This window comes from Haliaeetus leucocephalus, unplaced genomic scaffold, assembly GCF_000737465.1.
Source record: "Haliaeetus leucocephalus isolate CR32 unplaced genomic scaffold, Haliaeetus_leucocephalus-4.0 Scaffold2, whole genome shotgun sequence".
Classification (NCBI taxonomy): Eukaryota; Metazoa; Chordata; class Aves; order Accipitriformes; family Accipitridae; genus Haliaeetus; species Haliaeetus leucocephalus.
In genome coordinates this window covers 12447191-12470136 of record NW_010972438.1, presented here as the reverse complement: position 1 = coordinate 12470136, position 22946 = coordinate 12447191, and the positions used below count along the sequence as shown (strand labels likewise).

The 22946-nt window shown below is 39.6% G+C and overlaps 1 protein-coding gene across 2 annotated transcripts; it reads left to right on the top strand.

The window, feature by feature from the left end:
• Positions 1-1277: 1277 nt before the first annotated feature.
• Positions 1278-22039, top strand: TXNRD3 (thioredoxin reductase 3). Of its 2 annotated transcripts, XM_010571745.1 has the most exons (16): positions 1278-1487; positions 8311-8371; positions 9971-10080; positions 10264-10377; positions 12235-12307; positions 13171-13290; positions 13701-13843; positions 15254-15369; positions 15478-15703; positions 15932-16024; positions 16483-16559; positions 17468-17624; positions 17827-17934; positions 18860-18955; positions 20469-20603; positions 20899-22039. In XM_010571745.1, exons 1-16 carry the CDS (start codon positions 1362-1364, stop codon positions 20959-20961), a joined length of 1818 nt encoding a protein of 605 aa, XP_010570047.1. In that variant the 5' UTR covers positions 1278-1361; the 3' UTR covers positions 20962-22039. The 2 variants fall into 2 exon arrangements, 1 of the variants encoding a protein (XP_010570047.1); XR_774626.1 differs by lacking the exon at positions 20899-22039 and having other exon boundaries at positions 18860-19079; positions 20469-20556.
• The last annotated feature ends 907 nt before the right edge of the window (positions 22040-22946 follow it).

Sequence of the window (22946 nt, the reverse complement as noted above, 5' to 3'; positions counted from 1 at the left end):
CCTGCTTTGTTACACACTTCCTATTGAACCTTACTAAATTGCTCTGTCTCTGTGCTTTCCTCACCTATGGAATGTAATTTGTGTCACTCAGAAGCTTGCAGGGTTTGATTCAGCAACATTAGTGAAGTTCTTAGATGTTAAACCAGGGCAACCCCTTATGATTGTTTACAGAAAGCTTTTGCTGCAATTGGTAAACACTGGCTTGCTCTGCAGAGATGACCAGGTTCTTGGGACCTCAGCACACAGTCTGTCATTCTCCAGCCAAAAACCCACCAAAGCAGGGGAATAACCAGACAGGATTCCTCCTGCTCTATGCCCTGATACAGGCTCATTCCACTATCAAGGCCACAACAACATCCCCTTCCAACTCTCAGTCCTGACAATTACAATGATTCTTGGGAAGAGTATAATAAATCTAATCAGAGATGTGCGTCATGATAAGCAGTACCAGATGCTCCAGCATCCCCTTCCTTTAACCTTGTAACGTGCAATAAAAAGGAGCTTCCTTCTGCTATCTTGGCTAACGTCTTCTCAAGCCATAATCCATTTTATTACAGAAGCTCCACCTTTACCCCTTTTCTCCTCCTTATGCGTAAGAGACCCAAGCAGCAGGTGAAGGCAGATGGGGGGAAGCTGCTCTCTCCCAGTTGAAGGCAGCTTTCCCCCCGCCACTTTGCCCTAATTTATAAGGCACCGAGGAGGGACAAAACCTGCGCCCCCGGCCCCCTCTCCGGGTGTTTGTTCCACGCCGGGACACGGGGCGATGGCCGCCACCTCGGGACCGGACGGTCCGTGAGGCGAGAACGGGAAAGGCCAACGAGCCAGCCCCCAGCTCCCCTCTTTCCTTTCCAGTCGCTCCCGGCTGGAACTATTTGTCCTCCTCAGCCTTTGGAGGCGCCGCGGGACGAGCTCCCCACACAACAGCCCGCCACCGGCACTGCCCGCCCGCCCCTTCGCCGTGCCCCCTGCGCATGCGCTCTCTCGCCTCCCTCCTCTTGGGTTATTCCACCCTGCCCCTCAGAGGGGAGGGGTGCCTTAAAAAAATGCAAGTTTATCCTCCTCTATTTCACCTTCAGGTAAATAGTAACGCTTCTGTCTCTGGTGTAAAGCCGCTTTTTTGTTCTTTTACAATGAGTCATAGTGCGTGTGGCTGACAGGCGGGGCGGGAATCTCTCCTTGGCATTTTGCTGCCTCCCCCCCTCCCTGCGGATAGGTCGGTCCGGCTCGTCACCTTCCCCGCTCCGGAAGGGGCGGGGTGGTGCTGAGGGTCAGTGCGGGCGTCGGGCGAGCGCCGCTGCCGTCGGGCGAGCGGGGCGCGCGCTGGGCGGTTGCAGCTCCTCGCCTCAGCCGCCGGCCCCGCCATGCCGCCGCCGCCGGGCCAGACCCAGCTCCCGGACTGGGACGGCCTGAAGCTCCGAGTGCGGACCCTCATCGCCTCCCACCGCGTCATGATCTTCAGCAAGAGCTATTGCCCCTACTGCAATAAGGTGAGGGGGCGGCGGGAGTCACCTCGGCGCGCTCTCCGCCGCGGGCCTTCTGCTCGGGCCGGCAGCCGCCGGAACGGGGGTCGGGGGGGGCTGTCGGAGCCGCTTCCCCTCGCCTCGCCGCGAGGAGGAGGCAGGCCTGGCGAGGCGAGAGACATCTGCCCTGAGGGCGCCCGCTCGCACGCCTGGCGGCCCGCCCCGGGCCGGGGGAAGTGCGCAAGGGGAAGAGGGCTGGAAAGAAGGCGTTGCGGGGATGCTGCTTCTTGCCACGGCACCCTTGGGGTTTAGAGCGTACAGGAGTAGTCCCGTATCCACCCCGCTGAAGTTAAGCGCTGTGTGCCACCCCTTGGAAACTCCCGTGTCGGGCTTGAAGTGAGGCAAAGATCCCAACTGGCGTCCTTGGTAGTTCTTTCCCTTTGCCACGCGAGCAGAGGGGTAGGTGAACGTGTGGGAAGTTGCGCGCAGTGTGCTTGTTCCTCGGTTAAACAGCTTTTGCGTCTGTTACTTGAAGATCAGGGTGCTGGTTGTGTTGCTTTCTTAGTGAAAGTTTGAGCACCACTTTGGTGTTCCGCTTTGTCCAAGTTACATCCCTGGGGAGGGATAAGTTGAGTTTTCTGCTCTTTTTGAATTTGAGGGAGAAGATTGACTCTATAGCAAGAGTGTAAGTTCTAAATGCTGGCCATAATGCGTATTTAAAAAAAAAAAAAAAAACATTATTGATTAATGATGATGTTTAGAGAAAAATATTTTTTCTAGCCCTGGTTATGCACCAGTATCACAGGGTAGCTGTAGCTAGTGAGCCAGAGTCATTAAAGAAAAACAGGATTTTCACTAGAATTTTATGATACCATCCCATTATAGGCATAGCTCATACAGAATCTGGGTGTTTGTAGGCATTGTGATTCTTGCATGTTTACAAAGAGCATGTTATGAAATGTTAGGTAAACCTTATAGTACCATATTCGATATAGCCATGGTGGAAAAGCATATTTAGAACTGTCAGTTCCACTGAGGAACACTAGGACAACCAAGAAGAGACTCAGAAGCTGCGCTGCCGCGTGTAGATTAGGTTTAGTTCCCGTAGCTCTTGTGAGGGAGGAGATACTATGACCCTGTTGTAGAAAACATAAATGAATATATCCTATCTCACTGGCAACTTAACTGAGGTTTTGGGAAAGGAGGCTTCTGTGTATAAGAGAATAGGCAAAACCAATGCTTCTTCTCCAGGAATGTTTTGGCAGAAAGACAATATAGCATAGTAGGCAGCTCAAATCCTTCTAAAATTTGCTTACTTACCAACTTACTTAGTGGAAGTTTTAGCTAACGAAGGGTTGGAGTCTTGCTCAAGTCTAATCCACTTGTCAAAAATGTTAACCTCTGTTGAAGAAGATCCTTTTGTTGAGGACTTAAGTGCTGTCCATTGAGAAATGCTTAGTCGTGCCCATCTGTATTGCTATGTGTGCTTTTAGTGATCATGGTTGCTCAAGTGTTGATATGTGTGGCACTCGGTCCAGTGTTTTTGAGATCATACAATGACATAGTAACTCTTTAAACCTTGCAACCTTTTCCTTCATCTGTTTCTGGTATTGCAGTGGGGCTAGACTAACACAAGGAGCTTAAGGGAAAAATAGACTTGATTGTAGTCCAGTAATTAAATTTCAGATTAATGTTCTTTCCTGCATCTGTTCAGAGCTTCTCTATTAGGCAGGATTACTTGCTTCAGGGAAACAATCAGGTATGAGGAATATTATCTTTATTGTCTTGGAAGGGGGAAGAATGAGTATCGTGAGTAGGAGGCCCCTCTCTCATGGCCCTTTCTAGGAGGGAGAGTTGAAAGACCCGCTATGAATCTTTGTGAAGGAACAAGTGATAAGCTTGGCAGGGGTGGGGAGGAAGAGCCGATTGCTCTAGTAGGCAGATTTCCTTGGCTTGCTTTCCCATTTGGAACAGAAGAGAAAGGTAATATAATGAAGAAAACATGTAGAAGAGGTATTTATTGCAGAGAGAGAATTAGAAGAAAGCTTATGACAGAAGGAAGCCACACGTGAGACATCAAGTGATGAAACAGAGAAAGACCTGCAACAGTATGAGTATGAACAACCCCTCCCACCAAAGACTTAGAAAATAGTGAAAGGAATGGGAGAACAATGGGTAATGCAGCATTCTTGCTAGCTGATCTAGTCTGTAGAATTAATGAAGTGGATATAATTTGACAATGTAGTTACAGCTTGGGTACTTAGCCTGTAATCATATAGGTTTTTGAGTTCTTAAAGACAGACAGATATGAATAGTGTGTACTGTGTCTGTCTTTTACTGTGGATGGTTGTTAATAATGTGCTTTTGGTAGGATTAATGGAAAAGTGGATGATGTTTAGCGCTAGTGCAGAGAATACTTGTGCTCTAGAAGGACCTGATTTGGAGGGTGGGAAGAATTCTTTATTTCAAATGCAGGTAGCTGCACTGGAAGAAAATTAAGATTGTGCTTTCCTTCAGAAAAGCACTGCAAATAAATTCTCTAAATGAATTAAGTAGTTCATTCTGTTCAGTTTAGCTAGTAGTGTGACTAGGCAATTACGCAGTTCTTTTTCTGCAAATGCAATTTATTGTTCAATTGCTTTAGCAAGGCAGTAGTGGAGAGGGGGTGGTGTTAGAATGACTTCCTTGTCATAACTTAACTTGACTGTTCCTTAGTTTCTTACCACCCTGAAAAGATTTAATATTAAGTAAGATAGAAATGCATAAAGAAAACATAGGGTTTTAGCATGAAAAATTGCCAAGTCTGAGCACTGTGATACGTTGAAATTATTTTAAGAGCCACAACTGTGGTTTCCTAGAAGTTGCTGGTTATTCTAGTTATATGTTACGCTATTACCGATTACATTCTGTATCCACAGGGGTTTCTGGTCAATTCAGCTCTAGCTATTATAGAATGTTAGCTGATATATGCAACAGCAGACCTAGGGCGTACCATTATTACTTAACTTTACTGTATGAAGCTTATTTCAAACCTGCTTAGCTACCCTAGTGACAGAAAGTATCTCCAGAAGAGTTTTGTAAAGTGTTAGATAATTTCTCTGAAACTGAGAAATTGGTCTACTGTTTAATAATATCTGGAAATATTTCTAGTCTCTCTTTTTGTGAAAACTGGAAGGATTTAGTAGGTAAATAAGGCCATTGCACTGGTCAGAAGGGAAGTAATGGTTGTATCAGTGACCATACAACCTAGTATCCTATCCCAGACAGTTGTTGGAGAAATTACATTTTTAGGATTGGGATGTAAGGAAGGAAATTTCCTAGTATGTCACTGAAGTTTCCAGCACTGTGTGGCTCAAGAATTTCTTGACCTGAGTTTGTATTAGTTTTACTGAGTTAAAAGTTTTCAATGGATCTTTCTTTCATTAGTTGGTCTAATAGCTGTTGATCTCCTTTTAATTTTGGCTTTTACAATGTCAAGTGGCAATAGGTTCTCTGGTTTGTTTATTGCATGGAAAGTTTACTTCCTTTTAATTTCGAAATTGTTTTCTGGTAGATGCAGTTGTTGCTGTTTGCTCCAGTGATTATTTCTCAGAAATCATTTCCTGTTCACCTTATCTAGATATTACTCATGATTAGTGTGTGTTATCTTTCTACTCCTCCTAATCATTTTCTTTTCCAAACTGAAATAATCTATTATCTCTCACCTGCATTGAAGATTTCGTAACTGATCATATACTTGTTACTTTTCTTTCTTTCTCTTTCATTAGCACAACACAAGTATGATTTATTCATAAGTATAAAGTGCCATAGCTATTTCTAATTAGGATGCTGACGCTTGTCTGATTTTTTTTTTTTCCTCTACTCCATATCTTCAGCAGAGAATGAAGGTTGCCTAAATGCATTGTCTTAAATCTGTGCTTTCTTGAGTGTAATCCTTTCTTGTTCTACTAATGTTCTCTATCCTGTCCTCACCTCTGCCAGCTGCTGTTACAATATTTTAGCAGTTTTTTAAAAAACCAAAACACTGACGGAAACTTGTCTGTTACCCTGCTGCTTTGCTGCAAACTAAACCAGCAGCCAAATAGCTAATTTTGTGACTTCCCTCCACTTTCTTAGCTTACACTTCATAGTAGCAATCCCTTTAAGCTTAGCTTTTTAGATCTTTCATGACATTCAGCTTGGGCTTTGTAACAGCAGTTGCAGAGCACGACGTCTGAAACAGTTCCACTGCTGTCTGACTGTCATTCAGTCCATAGCCATAGTCATTCCAGTAAGCAAGCCAGAAGGGAATGGTGAGTTTAGGACAAAAGTTTTTAGGGCCACCTAGATGGTTAGAGGACTGGAGCACAGGATGTGTGAAGAAGGAGCTCAGTTTGTTCAATCTTGAGAAGGCTAAGGAGGGATTTTAGTTGCTGTCTTCAGCTACCAAGTGGGAAGACAACCAGACTCAGAGTTGCAGAGTGAAAGGACAAGGGCCAATAAATACAAGTTGCAACGAGAGATACTCCAGTGAGATAAAATGGAAATTCTTTACTGTGAGGATTGTCAAACATTGGAACAGCCCAGAGAGGTTATGGTACTTCTGTCCTAGTAGATATACGGAACTGGAGTGGACAGTGCTTGCGCAACTTGATCAACCTTCACATTTGGCCCTGCCTTGAGCAGGGAGTTGGATCAGATGACCTCCAAAGGTCCCTTACAATTTAAATTATTCTATAATTGTAGAACTAATGTAATCAGTTATACAAGCAGAGCTTATTTTTTTATATTATAGTTGATATATGATGTGGTAAGAAACTTACCATGTAGGTGGTACAGAATACAAAAGCTTTATATTTGTCTGCATAAAGCTGAAACGCAGTAGAAAGCACTGGAATACTCAGCCTTTGGCATAGTAACAGCATTGATCACAGCAACATTAAAAACATTTTATTCATTGTGTGTTTGACATCTTTAAGCTTATTAGATGTGACTCAACTTACTCTTAGTGAAGTGCTGTCAATAAATTTGAGGTTCATCAGAAAGCTGGTTGTAAAAGATTTCTTCTGAATTGGCAGCAACTTAGTGTGCTTCATTGTTCAGGCTCCATGCTGGCAAGTGGATCCATCACACAGACATTTAGTGCTTCTTGCTAGAGCTGTTTTCACATCCAGATAGTTATGATTAAAGCAGATTTATTTTTTTTATGCATTGGCTTACAGTGTCTATTTGCACGGGTAAGCCTGCAAGTTATATTTCAAAGGAGTAAATATTGCCATATGTAATACTGCATCCTGTGTCATGAGGTATGGTGTTGTCCATCTGGAAGGACAGTTCACAGTTTCAATACTGCCAGTTTAACAAACGATGTTACTGTAAAAATCTCAGTTCTAAAAGGCTACCTGATTTGAATCTGGTAATGGTACACTCTATCCATCCAGAACTGATGTTAGAAAAACACCCAGAACTCTGGGGGGGGGGCGGGACACGGACGACACACCAGTAAATCTCAACTAAGTTGTCATTTAGGATGTTTGTTGTTTTTTTCTTTTTAAGACTAGGTTTGTTTATGGAGTTCTTTTATTTGTTGCTGACTTCTGTATGCATGAAATGTGTTTCTAGGACATGTTCTAGTGATACCGTACCTGAGTTTGTTCATGGCAATGCAGGAGAAAAGCAGCCTTTTAACGACCAAGCATCTTCAGAATGCTTCTTCCGCTTAACAGAGGAGAATAGCAATTTAAAAGGTTAAAAAATGTAACTGTTATATTCTGATATTAACTGCCTCAGTATTTCACAAGCAAGATATGACTGATTTAGTAAAACAATGGCAAACAAGTTAGAACCACTCCTGCCCGATTCTGAAGGCTGAGGCAGATGTTAAAAAGCAAACCAAGAATCAGAGCTGGAAAAAAGTTCAAGAGATCGTCTAGTCTTGTCCCATGCCTCAGGGTAGCAGAAGCTGTAGTTCAAACACTTTTGACATGTACTTTGAAGCCACTCACTGATGAAGATTGTCATCTACCTAGGCAACACATTCCAGTGTCTTGCTGTTAGGAAAAACTTTTCCTAAAGTCTAATCTCAATCTCTTGATGCAGTTCAAGACCATTAGTTCTTATTCCATCCACCACTGCTTCTTTTCTTCCTTGAGGTAGTCAATTATTTATTTAAACACAGCTGTTTCTTTCCTCATCTTTTTTATGTTAAACCCAACTTATTAACTCTTTACAGTAACTGTTGCATGCTTGTTCTAAAACTTTTCTGAAGTACAGCAACCAGAAGTGAATTCAGGTCTGGTAGGCATGAGCTGTCCTAGTGCTGAGTACACTTGGGGAGTATTACCTTTTCTGGAGCTTTTTATAATGCACTCTTCTTTTTCTTCTTTTTTTTTTATTTACTTGACAGTGTTTTGTTTTGCATGTTATCCTCTACTCCTGGGTTTTTTTTTTCTTTCTTTCCTTAGTATTATCAGGGAATCTGGCTGCTACTTTATTTCTCCTCTTGATGTTTTTCCATATGGCAGTTTATTCTCATGGCTTGTGGTCTCTGTCAGAGGTGGAGAAGTCTGCAGCTAAGCAAATTCTATATAGAAACTTTTCTTAAGGTAATGAAACTTTTATTGGAAAGTTGCTGTGATGTGGGATGCTTAATCTGAGTGCTGTTAGATAGCCTGGGTTTAAGTGAGGAACATACAAAATGTAGAAGTAGTGCCAAACTTTACCAAAACCATGTAGGGCTAGGCCCTTGAAGCATAATAACTGAGGCTTAAAAGTTACCTTTGTATGTCTGACAATCAAGTATTGACACCCTGAGCTATGTGTCAGATCTTGTCAAACCTTTGCATTGGCATTGTGTCTGTTTCTGTTGTAGGTGAAAGAACTCTTCCGTTCTATGCATGTGGAGTACTATGCTTTGGAACTTGATGTAACTGGTAAGTAGAAGAAAGAAAATCTTATCACATGCTGCTTAATGTAACTAAAAATGGGTGACTGCATGACTCCTTAAGCTGTCTTGAACTAACTGGAGGATAAATAAAACAATTAAAATCAGTTTTAATATATGCAGAGATAAAAGTAATTAGACTTCAATGTGGATTTTAATACAGGATGTGTTTTTAATACAGCTGAAGGCTTTGACTCTTTCTGTACAAGTCATCAACTGATAGAGGGTGTGAGATTTGATTTTTCTCTGAGGAGCTCTGTCTTTTGGGGGGAAAGCCTGTGGAATTTTTCTCCTACCTCAGGTTCTTATGTGGCCTTAGATGAATTGTTAATGTTTGACTTGATATATGGGTGACCTTTATAGGGAAAGTTGCTGAGTCATTGGAAGGAAGGGTAAATTCCAGTACCTTGGCTGTTACTAGTTTGATGTTGTTGGGTTTTTCTAAAAGCCCAAGCTGCTTTAGATTTAGTACATGTGTAGTGCTTTATGCATACATGTATGTAATGCATGTAGCTTTTAATGTAGTTTTAAGAAGTAGTTTCTAACATAATTCTTAGTAGGTTCTTAATTGCACTGTTGGTAAGCTGTTGAATATGTATTATCAATTTTCTTCTGTACAAAGCTTAGTTTCCAATGCTTTTTAAAGTGCTAATGCTTTTTTGAAGTGTTTGTGCCTAAAGGGTGTTTGGGAAAAATGTACTTATTTATTGATCAATAGCATCTCTTCTTACTTATTTTTACTTTTTATTAAAGTTGTGATATTGTGAACTAATTATACCCCAAGATATATAAAGTACAATGCACAGTCATTTTTTTTCTGTAATACTCCTAATTGATAATGTATTTCCCTTGCATTTGTTCTGATTACTGATACTAAGTAGATATGATCTTGGAGTAAAAAGATTTTAGTCAAAGTGATTACTAAATTTTCCTTCCCACTTTCACTGCTGGACAACTGTTGAGAGATCCAAATTGAGCCTTTGTGTAGGTGCTGATGATTCAGATGACAGGTCAGGTCGGGCAATGCTAATCTTAAAATTGGAAGATTTAAGACAGTGTGATGGGTAGAAAAGGTCTGAAGGTAGCCTTAGGGTAAGTAGAAGAGCATGTTCATTCTTCCCATCCCCATATTTTCATAATACAAAGCTGCTGGGCAAAACTACATGCACTTACACAGAACATACTCCAAAACCAGGCAATTCTCATGAAAGAAAAGCTGTCTATATGATCTCTTGTGATATCTGGAAAATTATTTTTGTGTAGTACCAAGTGTGACACTGTCAGGAAGAGACTGATAAGAATCCACGATATACAGGGACTAAACTCTATTGCTACAGCTTTACTCCATTCTGTAGGAATTATGGGTTGAAGCACCAATTTATTCTCGGTATTTAAGCATGCTCTTCTGAGAAGTGGTTTCTGAAGACTTGCTTATGTTCAGGAAGTCTACAAATGTGATGCTTATAATAGAATTGTTTTCTTGGCAGGCCTACACTATATTGCAGTCCAAACTTTTAATGCTTCAGTTGTCTTAAACAGTCCCTTCTTGAAAATTGTTCTATAATGTACCTCTTTCTTTTATTCTTAGCTGATGGACCCAGTATTCAGCAAGTGTTAGCAGAGCTAACTAATCAGAGGACAGTGCCTAATGTATTTGTGAATGGAACTCACATAGGTGGCTGTGATTCAACTTACCAGGTAACTTTTCTTTAAAATCAGCTGGAAATTGACAAGACTACAGAGTGAATTTGCTGTTTGATCATAATTAAATTTTGTGTGACATATTAGACTGGATGATCTAGGGCAGAAAGGGCAATGTCACTCAGTTTTTGTTTGCTCAGAAATGTGCATGGTAATTTCTTTTTTTTTTAACTCTCCCAGGCTTATCATGATGGATCACTGCAGAAACTTCTTGGGGACAGCAAAGATACAGAACCTTATGATTATGACCTCATTATTATTGGTGGTGGCTCAGGTGGACTTGCGTGTTCTAAGGTATGATGTGAAAATTGCATTAAAGAACAGGCTGTGTATGAAAATTCTTCAAAAGTTAGTCTCTCTCTCTAGTATGAAACAGTCTATATTTTGATGATTGTTACTGTTCAACTTGTTAATTAATGAATCAGTAGCAGTCTAGTAATATGCTCACTTACGAGATCGTGGTCTGTGTGGACCAGTTTCTAGCCAATGTTTATTCAGGTCTCGATCCTAATAATAGGTTTTAGGTTCCTGGCTGAGGGTGGAACTAGAAGTTTAAGTATCTGCTCTTCATGTGTAGTACACAGGCACTTTAACACTTGCAAACAGTAATCCAGAAAACTTGAAGGCTACTCGTGAAGTACTTTGACTGTTTAGGATTCAGGATCACCAGTCACCTAAAATGAAGTGCTTTCAGCTGTTCTCTCAAGGAACTGGTTCACTTTTTAGTTCTATTTCTAGCTGCTTTTTCAGAAATGGTAATAGAGATTGTGTACCTCTTACAAATTAGCTGTTGTTCAGAGTGCCTTAGGACCCAAGGTGTAGATTCAGTTTTCTCTTCTACCTGAGAAATTTGAACGCAGGCTTCCCTCCTCTGTCAGGTATCCTAACTGTCAGTTTATGGTTATTCTTGACAGCGTTGGCAATTGCTGTACAACAATACAGCAACACAACAGTGCAACTTTCACTAGATAAATATAAGGCAGGCAGAAGAAGGCGACAACTGAATTCTTGAATTGGCCAGTTGGGCATTTTCAGAATGCTCCCGATCTTTCTTCGCAGTGCCTTCTGGGACATCAGTTATACACTTGGTGATAATTACCAAACTGTTCAGAGTGGGACAAGTCAGGTATTCACAGAATACAAGATAGTTGGCTAAACCTTGCTTGAGCCCGGATTGTGCAGGAGTTCTTAAACAGATTTGAGACACCTAAATATTTGATCTAAGCCCTTGAAAGATCAAACAATGGGTAGATTCAATCAAGTGGCTGATAATTCCTTGGATAGAGTATCGTAGGATTATTCAGGTTGGAATGGACATTAGGAGGATGTCTAGTCTAAGCTTCTGCTCCAAGCAGGCTCAGCTGTGAGGTCAAACAAGATTATGCAGGACCTCATTCATTTGGGCCTTGAAAATAGCCAGGGGTGGAGATGGCACAGCCTTCCTGGGAAACCTGTTTCACTGCTTGAGTGTCCTCATGGTGTGAAAGTTCCTTATATCTAGTCTGAAACTATCTTGTTTCAACTTATGGCCATTGTCTTTTGTCCCTCCGCTACTCACCAGTGTGAACAGCCTGGCACAGTCATCTTAATGACCTTCTCATAGTTAATGGAAAGTTGCTCTTGGGTTCCCTCCAAATCCACCTTTTCTTCAGACTGAATGTGTCAAATTCCCTCACCCTTCTCATAGGGTGTGTGCTCCAGCCCCCTGAGCATCTTGGTGGTCTTCCATTGAACTGTTTCCAGTTTATGTCTTTTTTTTTTCATTCATTCATGAACATGCTAAGTCAGTCCTGCCTTCCTGAGAGAAAAGGAGAGCTAACAGCATAAATATTTCTTTGAGTGAGGTAGAAGATAATCATAGGCTGATAAGTCTATCTCGTACCCTCTTCAGATCATGGCTTTTGACAACGTGGGATGATACGGATGCAGCATTGAACATAAGCATCCATTCAGAGTTTGGAGGAAAGTAATAGTTTTTGAGGGATTTAAATTTTTGTCTAGTGAAGGAGGTGGAAGAGCCATGATAATGACACTAAGTAGCAAATGAGCCTTCTATTAGTGCTAGGTATATTGTGACTGTAAATGAGCAGACAGGCTTTCTTGGTCAGGCAAAAGTTCAGTAATGCTGACTTGTCTCTCTGTCTTTTATAGGAAGCTGCTGCCTTGGGAAAGAAAGTAATGGTATTAGATTATGTTGTTCCAACGCCTCTCGGAACCTCATGGGGTAGGCTTCAGTTAACTTGTATTTTATGATGTTTGAGTGCCAGTGATACATACTGAGTTGTTAGATATTATGGATTTGTATTCTTAGAAGTTGTGGCTGAATTCCTGTAATTCTGGAACACAGATAATAAAGGAGTTGTTTTCCTGGCATGCCTGCTTTTCTGGACAGTTATTTGTGTTTTGTGCATTTCTAACTCTCAGTTCTTTGTCAAATGTTGTTCTAGTTTTGTTCACTTCCAAATTGTGTCTGGGTAGTGTGTCTGCATGTTCACATTCCAATGCTTGGGGCGGTGGCGGGGTTGCCTTTTAGTTCTAGTTCTATTTCATGGACAACTGACCTAGGCTACCCCTAGAACAGTATGGCTATGTGTGCCTCACCTTTCCATAATTAAAGATAGCTGCTGTCTGACCTTATTAATGCTATTGGCAGTTGAGAATGAGTGAGGAACTTCATTCATCGAGCTTTATTGAGTCAAGGTATGAATGTGCATTCATAGCCAAGATTTCAAACAAATATATATTTCAAATTCCACATAATAGGTGATACTGAAGCCTATGAACTCTGGGCTTTTTGCCTTGCTTACTTGCCAGTCTGACTAAAATCTGAAGTACTGTGGAGTAAATATCCTGGGTCTGTGTTTAAGACAACACGCTGTACCCGTAGTGGTTCAATGAGTCAAGTAACCTCTTAAACTGAATACAAACTTGTAAGCTTAGTGTGTTCATTGTATTTAAAAATGTCTCTTACAACAGAAATTTCATGTTTCTCGTGTGGCTATAGCAAACATCACCAACTGATAAATGGGTGATTATACAAAGCACATGATAGGAAAAGCATAAATAATATGGTTCTTTCCATCTTAGGACTTGGTGGAACGTGTGTAAATGTCGGTTGCATTCCTAAGAAGCTAATGCATCAAGCAGCACTTCTTGGTCAGGCACTGCAAGATTCAAGGAAATACGGGTGGCAGTATGAAGAGCAAGGTTAGTAAGAACACAGAGGACAGACCAAAGCAGCGTACTGAGCTTAAGATTGTTCTTGTACTTTGAGCTTAGTAAAATAGAGGCAGAGTTCAGTAGTTTTCTTGGGTGAGTCAGAAGGCATCCTCCTTCTTGAGTCATAGAAACCTTTAGGATTGAAAGCTCATTGTGTTTTGTTCCCTGAAAAAAATTAATCTGAATTAAATGGAAAAACTTCTAGAATGGGCTTTATTTCAGATAGTAACAAGTCAGGTAAATATTAGCATAGTAGAACAAGTCTTTAATATGTATCCTCATTACTGATTATAATGTTGTTTTCTTAGCATGATGTACAATGAATACGACTTCAGTTTTTCTTTAACAGTTCATTGCACTTTGATTTCTTTAAATATGAAATTAATGTCTTGTTTCAGTTAAACACAACTGGGAGATCATGGTAGAAGCAATTCAAAACTACATTGGTTCTTTAAACTGGGGATATCGAGTGTCCTTAAGAGAGAAGTCTGTGACATACCTCAATTCGTATGGAGAATTCATTGAACCACACAAAATTAAGGTATGTGCTGTGTTTAAAACATTTAGTTGGGAGGGAAAACTCATGTTCTAAAACTGCCTTTTAAAATCCAAAAAGGAAAAGGCTTAATCTTGACATTGCCAACTTAAGTCAACTGAAGTTAAAAACTCATTTGTGAAATAAGTTATTGATTCAAATTATTATTGTACTTTAGTACATGCCACAGTGTTTGCAAACCTAGTTACTGTTATGTAAGAGTAATTTGGATATCTGTAAACTTATGTCTTGCATGAATAAAGTGGTCTTGGTTGCTAACTTCATGACTGATGTCAGCAGCTGGAGGGAAGGAAAAAAACTTCAGCTGTATGATTTTGCCACTTGGAAGATCTTCATACTAAAGCATAAAAACTATTGAAATTAAATTCAGATTAAGCGCTTGAGTAACAGCACTGCTAGAACCTTATGCTGTATCAGCATAAGAATTATACTGTCAGTTTTGCAAGACAAAACGTGTGCTGGCAATCTTGCTGTATGTGATCATATTGTAGCAAGGTTAACTTAGAAGAAGTGCATATTGAAGACAACTGTTTGTTCAGTGTGTGTAATTGTCTGTTTTCAATATGAGTTTATGAAGGCTGAACTACATGAGTTTCAAACCAAGAGACCAGCACCGAAAAGATAGTAGTATGCTCAACTTATCTACCAACTGTTCTAGTGTCCAGGTATGCAGGTCATCTACTTAAGTGTCCTTAGTCTATAAATGAAGTAGAACAGAAAGACTTTCAGCAGGAGGTTGGACTAGATGACCTCCTGAGATCCCTTCCAACCTGAACTACCTGATGACTTGATGGAGAGGAAGTTTAGCTTCATCTGTGTTGGAAAATAACTAAAGAGCAAGAGTGAAGGTCAGATTTTGAGATGCATTGGCAAGGTGAAATTTCCCAAGACCAAGGGCCTCTAGAGGTCAAATTAGTTTGAATTCATTTAAGGTTGTGTCTTAGGCCCTCTGAAATCATGTAACTAGATACTTTTTTTTAATTTCTACATTATCCTAAGAACTAATTGATGATATTCTGCTACTAGCATTCTGTTGGCCTTTTATTGGAAGTGGGGGGCAGGGTGGGGCTTAATTTGTTGTGGCTTTTTATAACTTGATAGTGAAGTTGTTATGAACAATTCAATCTAAATGAGTAGTTGAAATGGGCAGGATTCAAAGAGTAAATAATTAAGTGCTCTAATGTGAGAAAAGCCTGAAAGTTTGTAGTTTAAACCTGTTATTCTTCAGTGACCTGCACAGCTTCTCTAAATGCATTAGTTCTTGTTTGAAACTGCTTGTTCTTGATTTGTAGACATACTCACAATATTTAAGGGGAGGATTACGTATTTTTTTTCATTTTATCTTAAAACCTGTTCCTACAATAAAGACTTTCTTAACTGTGTCTATATAAACAGGCAACTAATAGAAAAGGACAAGTAACCTATCACACAGCAGAGACTTTTGTCCTGGCAACAGGAGAAAGGCCTAGATATCTGGGTATCCCTGGAGATAAAGAATACTGTATTACAAGGTGAGATGAAAAGGCATAATAGACTGACCTTTGTCTGCTCTAGTGCTTGCAAAGACAAACAAGCTTGTTTTGAAAGAACCTTGTAACTTACACTTCCTTTCTTTTTAGTGATGACCTCTTCTCCCTGCCTTACTGCCCTGGCAAAACTCTAGTTGTGGGTGCTTCCTACGTGGCTCTAGAGTGTGCAGGATTTCTTGCTGGTCTAGGTCTAGATGTCACAGTGATGGTGCGTTCCATACTACTTCGGGGCTTTGACCAAGAAATGGCAGAAAGAGTAGGTGTTCACATGGAAACACATGGCGTAAAGTTCATCAGGAAGTTTGTACCTGTTCAGGCAAGTGCTTTCTTTAGGTTTCTTCTCTCCATGCAAAATTACCTTAAACAGCATATGTAGAATGTATGTGCTGTCTGGGAAGGCTTTGGCTCTGTACAGGTATAAATGTTTTATGAGATTAAGCTGGTTTTAGTGCTGAATGATGGATTGGTAGGTCAAGATTTGAAGTGACAATGTAAGTGAGCTCTGCTGCTTAAGGTCCTTCTAAGGTTACAAATATTTATACAGGTTGAACAGCTGGAGGAAGGCATGCCTGGACGACTGAAAGTGACAGCAAAGTCTACTGAGGGACCAGAGATCTTTGAAGAAGAATATAACACTGTAAGTGTTTCTGGATTTGAAATAACTGAATATAGCAGCACATGAAAATGTATTAAAATGCTTTAAAAGTTGTTCAGGAAAAAAATTAAGGGAAATCTTGCTTGCAAAATTGTTCACATAAATTACTGACAGAAAAAAACCCATGAAAATCCAATATTTGTCTTCAGTTGAGCCCTGTCAGCAGAATGGGTGAAACTGTACATGTCTGGAATTTAGTTCATCTGAACAGTGTTGTTGCTTCTATTTTTGTTCTGATACTAATGTTTTGCTGTTTGTTGCATCTCTGAAACAAGTTGCACATGGAGGAGCCTTAACTGTTTGTGGCTCTTTCAAACAATTTTTGGAAAAGTCACTTCAATTGCTTGCTTCACAGTTTTTTCAGAAAAAGGCCAAAGGGAGTGTTATGCTGATTATGCTTTTCTTGCATAAAATTATTGCATTTAATTTTGGTTTTTTAGGTTTTGATAGCCATTGGTCGTGATGCATGTACCAGAAACATTGGTTTAGAGACAATTGGTGTCAAAATCAATGAGAAGTGAGTATTGCTCAACTCCTTTAAACCACACTGAATGCAGTGATATTTTTAAAGAGGTTAAAAAAAACAACAAACCAAACAAAAAAAAAAAAAGCATCAGAATCATTAGGTTAAATCCTCACTCTTACACCTGGCAATTATGTGAACCTTTAAAACATTTTCTCTCCTGGATTTGAGCACTGTTGTCCATTGACTCTATTTCTTTAATATGTATTTTGTAAAAACTATTCTGATTTAATGCCTATGCGTTAATACCCACTGTGCTTAAAGGAATAGATTAATATATTTGATTTATTTACTTAGAAACTACAGTTTAATATTCTCTTAAATTAAATGTTTTATTCAGCTCATGTGGCAAGTTAGTCTAGGGATTTTAAGAGGTAGCAAACTACTCGCTTCCTACAGATTTAACTTTTTTCTTGTTTCTCCCTGGTGTCAGTACAAAACTGGTACAAAGGAAGGGCTGGATTATATTGTGCAGGAGAAAGAAAAATTAAGATCGGGTTGCAGCAGCTAACAACTTACTAAGCCAACTTAAATATGTGAGTGATGTTGCAGCTCTTTTTTTCCCCATAGGGAAAATATATATTGCAAGCTGTATAATAATCAAGTAAAAGATCGTAAGTCCAAAGATGTCTTGAGTAACCTCATTGTCATCAAACATGCACTGTTGCTTAGGTCAAAACTGGCCCACTGAATACTGACTTCAGCCATGTGTCAGAGTTGGAGGTAATTGATGCTCCGAAGAGTTTGCGGTTGAAGAAAAAAAAGGCATAAGCATATTTAATAAAAAGTGCACAGCAGTTAGAGTAACATCGTTGTAGCAGAACTTCTCCCCTCTGTTTTTTGCTGAGCTTTAAGGAAGACTATGGTACTGAACTCTATTCTGTTTTCTGTTTGTTTTAAAGGAATGGGAAAGTACCTGTAAATGATGAAGAACAAACCAATGTGCCTTATGTTTATGCTATTGGAGATATATTGGATGGAAAGCTTGAACTTACTCCAGTTGCCATTCAAGCAGGGAAACTGTTAGCCCGCAGGCTTTATGGTGGTAGTTCCACAAAGGTAAAGCTATAAGAATACAACTTCAACTTATTTCTATGCTTTTTGCCTCAAAATTGCAATAACACAAGTTGATTTGTCCACTTGACTGTAGGCACTGCAAGGGTTTTGTAAAAACCAAAAAAAGTGCTAATATGACTTTTCCTGTTATTACTGTATAGAACTTGCGTAGTCTAAATATAAATTTTGGTTTTTTTATTTTTAGTGTGACTATATCAATGTACCAACGACAGTGTTTACTCCTTTAGAGTATGGCAGCTGTGGGTTAGCTGAAGAAAGAGCCATAGAAGAATTTGGAAAGCAAAACTTGGAGGTGAGAGCACTCAAGACTTGTTTAACTTGTAGCTTGAGAATGTTTTTCTTGGACCTTGCTGCTTTACACTCAAGGCATAGTGTTAAAACAAGATTAGAAGGTTAGCTAGATAGGTCTTTGATCATGGAAGTGTTGTCATCTTGTTAGCAAGGTATTGGACTTTTAGAAATCCAGGACCTGACTTGATAATGTTAGAATTGTGCATAGCTATTTGCATGCTGCTGAGAAGCATTTGACTTCAGGAGGCCAAACTCAGACTGCAAAACTGTAGGTGGTTTTTTTGTTGTCATGAATTAAAGACTTTACCACTGAAGTATACCAAACTCCTGGGATGAACTGTTTATTTTCTGCTTGTTCGCTGTAGTTGAATTGGGAATTAATTTCTTCCTGACCTTTCCTTATGGCTATAGGAATATCAGGCATAACTTCCCTGTTTTATGGTAATTTCTGGCTTCTGCACTTCTCTGAAGAGTTTCATTAAAGCTGTTTGCTTGCCTTGTGTTTAATTCCTTACATCTTTCAAACAAACTTGGCATTATTTAGCTTCTGCTGTTAACTGTTTTGCAGAATAGGTTTAAACTTACAGTAACTAGATATTTTGTACTACTAAAGTACTTTTCTATCTGGAAGTATCTTAAAATGCTTTGTGTTATAGCTGTTGCTGTTTTAATCAAGTGTTTAAATCAGGGGTGCATGGTTTGAGTCAAGTTGTCCTCTGCTGACTTCTGGAGGATGGACTGCTTGGGCCGGGGGGGGGGGGGGGGTGTGTGGAACACAAAAATCATTGTCTTGTCTAGTATATGTTATAAAAATCTAGTGCATTAAATGTCAAACCACCTATTTGTAAAGGCATTAAGAATTAGAATTATATCTAACTGAATTAATTCATCAAACTCTAATGCTCTTTTTCCTGTCATTCTCCCAGGTTTATCACAGTTTGTTCTGGCCACTTGAATGGACAGTACCAGGCAGAGATAACAATACCTGTTATGCAAAGATTATCTGCAGTAAACATGACAATGTAAGTAGCAAGCTGAAATGGATATGCTGAGCGTATTCTTGAAATGTCTTTTTAGACCAGCCAAAAGACTAGTGTCTTTTATTTGGCCTGCCAGCCTGAGGCCAGCTCTACCCATTCTGTTAATGTAAGTATTTAAGAGGTCTAATCAATTTGGAGAGAGCTGATTGTTTTGGTTGGGGTTTTTTTGGTAGAACAGCTGTTCAAACAAAGTGGTAGCTTTATACATTATGAAACTTCATCCTGAGTTCCTATTTAAGGATAGATTTGTGCAGAGATTTGCAAGGGTTTTTCTTCCAAGTGGGTTTTGAGCAACTGTACTATCTGGTGTCTTGCTTTAGGTTTCTGGACCTTGTGGTTTTTGCGCTTTATAAAGTGCAGAGTTTTGTATGTTTAGTAGAAGCTTGGAAAACATGTGGCTGGTCCTAGAAAACTGATGAGAAATGGGAATTTCTAGTGATCAGTAGGTTCTTGTTGTTGCAAAAAAATAAGTACCAATGCTGTCTGGTATTTTTCCCCAAAACTATCTGGAAGAACAGACAAACAAAGGGAGATTTTTTTGGTGTTTAAAAATACTTTGGAAAGAAGGGATGATATGAGGAAACAGCATGGCTTTTAAGCTAAGAGGAAGTAAACTTACTCTTTTCCGTATTAGCCCACCTAACCTTTTCTCAAAGTCTGCAGAAAGGCTCAAAGTTCTGCTTTTATTGGAGCCTCATTGGAAATAATTAAATTCAAAGAACACAGTGGAAGAAAGGGCTTTATTTAGCTATCTATGTGAAAGGCTTTTTTCCTAGGATGCTGGAGGACAATGTAAGGTAAATTAGTGTATTTAAATTGCTCGTATTATGAGGAATTTGTATCCTGTCTTGTAAATCATGGCCAGACCTCAGATAGGACATTTCTGAATGTATAGGAACATCCTGGGGAAATGTTTTAAAACATTGTTTGTATCCCTCTTGATAAACCAATTAATGAAGCAAATTTAAGCAAACCACACCCATTTTTAACTTGTTTTCATAGCCTACCACCATCACTCTGGATCTTGCTACAGAGATAGCTTGCTCAAAATTCAAGCCTATAATGTTTTCATTTTCCTTCTTCTTAACTGCTTGGGGAAGAAAGGAACAGAGAGTGAAGCTCTTCAATATCAGATTTTTAACAAACAATATAAACAGGTCCTCTGACCTAATTTTAGTGTAGAAAAATAATTTTAAATCTGAACGTACTAAATGTGCTGTGTATCTATAAAATCATAAAAACAGCTGACAGAACTGTTTAGTTTTAGGCAGTATCCTTGAATTAGTGCTGTGCAATTTTAAAACTCATTCATTCTGCTATAATGGACTGAAAAGAATTGCAGAACTACTTTATTCGGAGTAGTTAATTTTTGGTGAAGACTCTGCTATTCACCTGCTTGCATAACATGTTTTTAGTGTAGTGGGAGTTACATATTAAAGCTTTTGTTAAACTTTACCTAGTACTAACTCCTGTTTTGCTCTCACCTGTCTTAAAGAATCGTGTGATAGGATTTCATGTTCTTGGACCTAATGCTGGTGAAGTTACCCAAGGTTTTGCTGCTGCAATAAAATGTGGTCTCACCAAAGAATTACTTGATGAAACAATTGGTATCCATCCAACTTGCGGAGAGGTAAGGGAGGGGGAGGGTACAGCTTGATTTTACAACCTGCTTTTGAAGATGGTTACCTAGATGCAAGGAAAGAATACTACATTGTATTTTATGATATTTATTTAGTATTTGCTTAACTTCTAACCATAAGATACTGATATGTGATAGAAAATGTGTTAATTGTGCACTGCAACTTGTTTTCTATTGTAACAGTTCAAAGAAATCTAGTATTGTTACTTTACAAGAGGAGACCAGTAGCCATGTGAATGATAATACAGAGGAACAATAAATAAGCTATTTTTTTGGTGTCTTACAGGTGTTCACTACAATGGATATTACAAAATCTTCAGGACAAGACATCACTCAAAGGGGCTGCTGAGGTTAAACCTGCTGTTTTACTTGTTTTCATGTTGTGCACACTTGGTTCTGTGGAAGCCCTAATACATCCAACTGCTTTGCAGCAAAATAAACATTTGCATCAGTACCACTGTATGTGCTGCAGCTGGGAGTGGTGCCTTTGTGAGGCTTCCTTAGTAAATAGTGTGTTGCAAATGGAAACAGTAATACAGCAGGGAAATCTCAAATGGTAAATCCTGACTTTGCTTGGAATCAGCACTACTGTGCTTTTTTGACGTTCTGGCTCGGAACCTTATTGTGAGGTGAGCTATGACTGATGGCTGCCATGCAAGGTTGGGAGATCTCTTTGTCTTGTCAGATGACTGAACTCCTCCTGAAGGAAATTCTTAAGTTGCACAAATTTTAAAGCTAATGCTTCTAGGCTCCAATGTCTTGTACAAATGCCTGAGATAGAGGACAAATATATAATTGAATGATTCTTGCCAACAGTTTACAGTTGACTGATTTATCTTTTGTGATATGTTTTGTTTTACTTAATTGTATATTCAGTTAAGGCAAGATGGCACAAATAGGATGTAGTGTTGAGCAGCGCAGTTCAAGCACTAGTCTCTCACCTCAACCAGTCTAAAACTTCAAAGTAATCTAAGACATCGCTGTCGCTCACGTTCGTAGTTGTTTGACCTCAGGTGACATCATGTCCTTAAGATAATTTAAATTGTAGGCATCTTGTGTGTCAGGGTTGAAGAGCATAAGTGCAAGATCTTGTCACTTGCCACTCTTATGTGGAGTATTGAAGTCTTGGAAGAGCAGGGTTTGAGAGTAACCTGTCCCACTAATACAGTAGGTGCCTGCCCGCCCATGATGGTAATAAGCGTTGTATGGAATTTCTTTGAAGCATGTGTTGCAGCGGAGAACAATGACTTGGTGTGCTGTCATGCTTTGTGTAGTGTTGTGTACAGTCAGTACCCTGAAGCTTTCTTCCACCCCTAGCATTCTGCTCTGGGGGAATTGGGCTTGAATCTGACTCTTTAGTTTTGTCCAAAGAGATGTTTTGAAAGACTGTTCTGAACATTGTATGATAGTAAACAAACAATTTTTAGCTATTTAATCTATGATGTACCATGGAATTTGAAGTTCAATAAACAATGCATACAACACTTTGTGGTGTCTGACCTCATGGTTTGTGTTATTGCATGCTTGAGATTTTATTGTGCTTCAATTACATTGGTTATCACATGCAGTACTAAAACCTCTATAGACTTGTGCATGCTGTAATCTTTCAAATGGAGAAACAAGTTGTCTTGCCACATATAGGGCCTTGCTCAAGAAATCTAGCATCCTTCTATTTCAGTATGCAGAATTCTCTCTGTTCAAACAAACAACAATTTTATACCACTTCTGTATAGTCCAGAAGATCCTAAATACATATGTTGTAATGTTTAACTGCAACACAGCTGAAAGATGCTCAGCAGAATCTAGCTAGAGTGTTAGCAACAAATCTTGCTGGTGTTCAGTTTAATAACACTTAGACTTTGAGGTTTTGCTGTGGGTGCCTAGTAGTACTGCAAAATATTCTCACTTGGCAATGGGGTCACTTGCTGAGCTTCTGGTGTTGCTTTGGTGCAGGGTTCTGGGGAGTTGCTTGTTCTGGTTTCTCACAGAAATATTCAATAGAGCCACCTGCTTGCTATCACTTCTGCAGCAGTGACCTTGAGTGGCACTGCCAAAATGTTGCATGCCTGAAAGTTTGCCTCTTAACAGGTCAGATGTTACAGTATGAAGTAAAGTAGGCATAGTAGTGGTGCAGAAGTGACCTTAATCTCTAAGTTGAAGTGTATGAACCAGACTCATCTGAGCTGTTTTAAAAAGTCAGGAGAGATTAGGCTGGACAGCAAGTAGCAGGTAATATGTTACAGACTTTGCTCAATCTAAACAGCTGAAATGAAACTTTATAAACAATAAAGCATTCAGAAGGCTTTATATCATGAGAAACTGACTGGTAATGGC

What these genes read in the sequence shown, in the direction of transcription:
- TXNRD3 (XM_010571745.1), top strand. Translation starts at nt 1,362, where the DNA reads ATGCCGCCGCCGCCGGGCCAGACCCAGCTCCCGGACTGGGACGGCCTG. An exon ending in GCTGTGATTCAACTTACCAG is followed by an intron (nt 10,081 to 10,263) that starts GTAACTTTTCTT and finishes TAACTCTCCCAG; the next exon opens with GCTTATCATGATGGATCACT. An exon ending in GGAAGTTTGTACCTGTTCAG is followed by an intron (nt 15,704 to 15,931) that starts GCAAGTGCTTTC and finishes ATATTTATACAG; the next exon opens with GTTGAACAGCTGGAGGAAGG.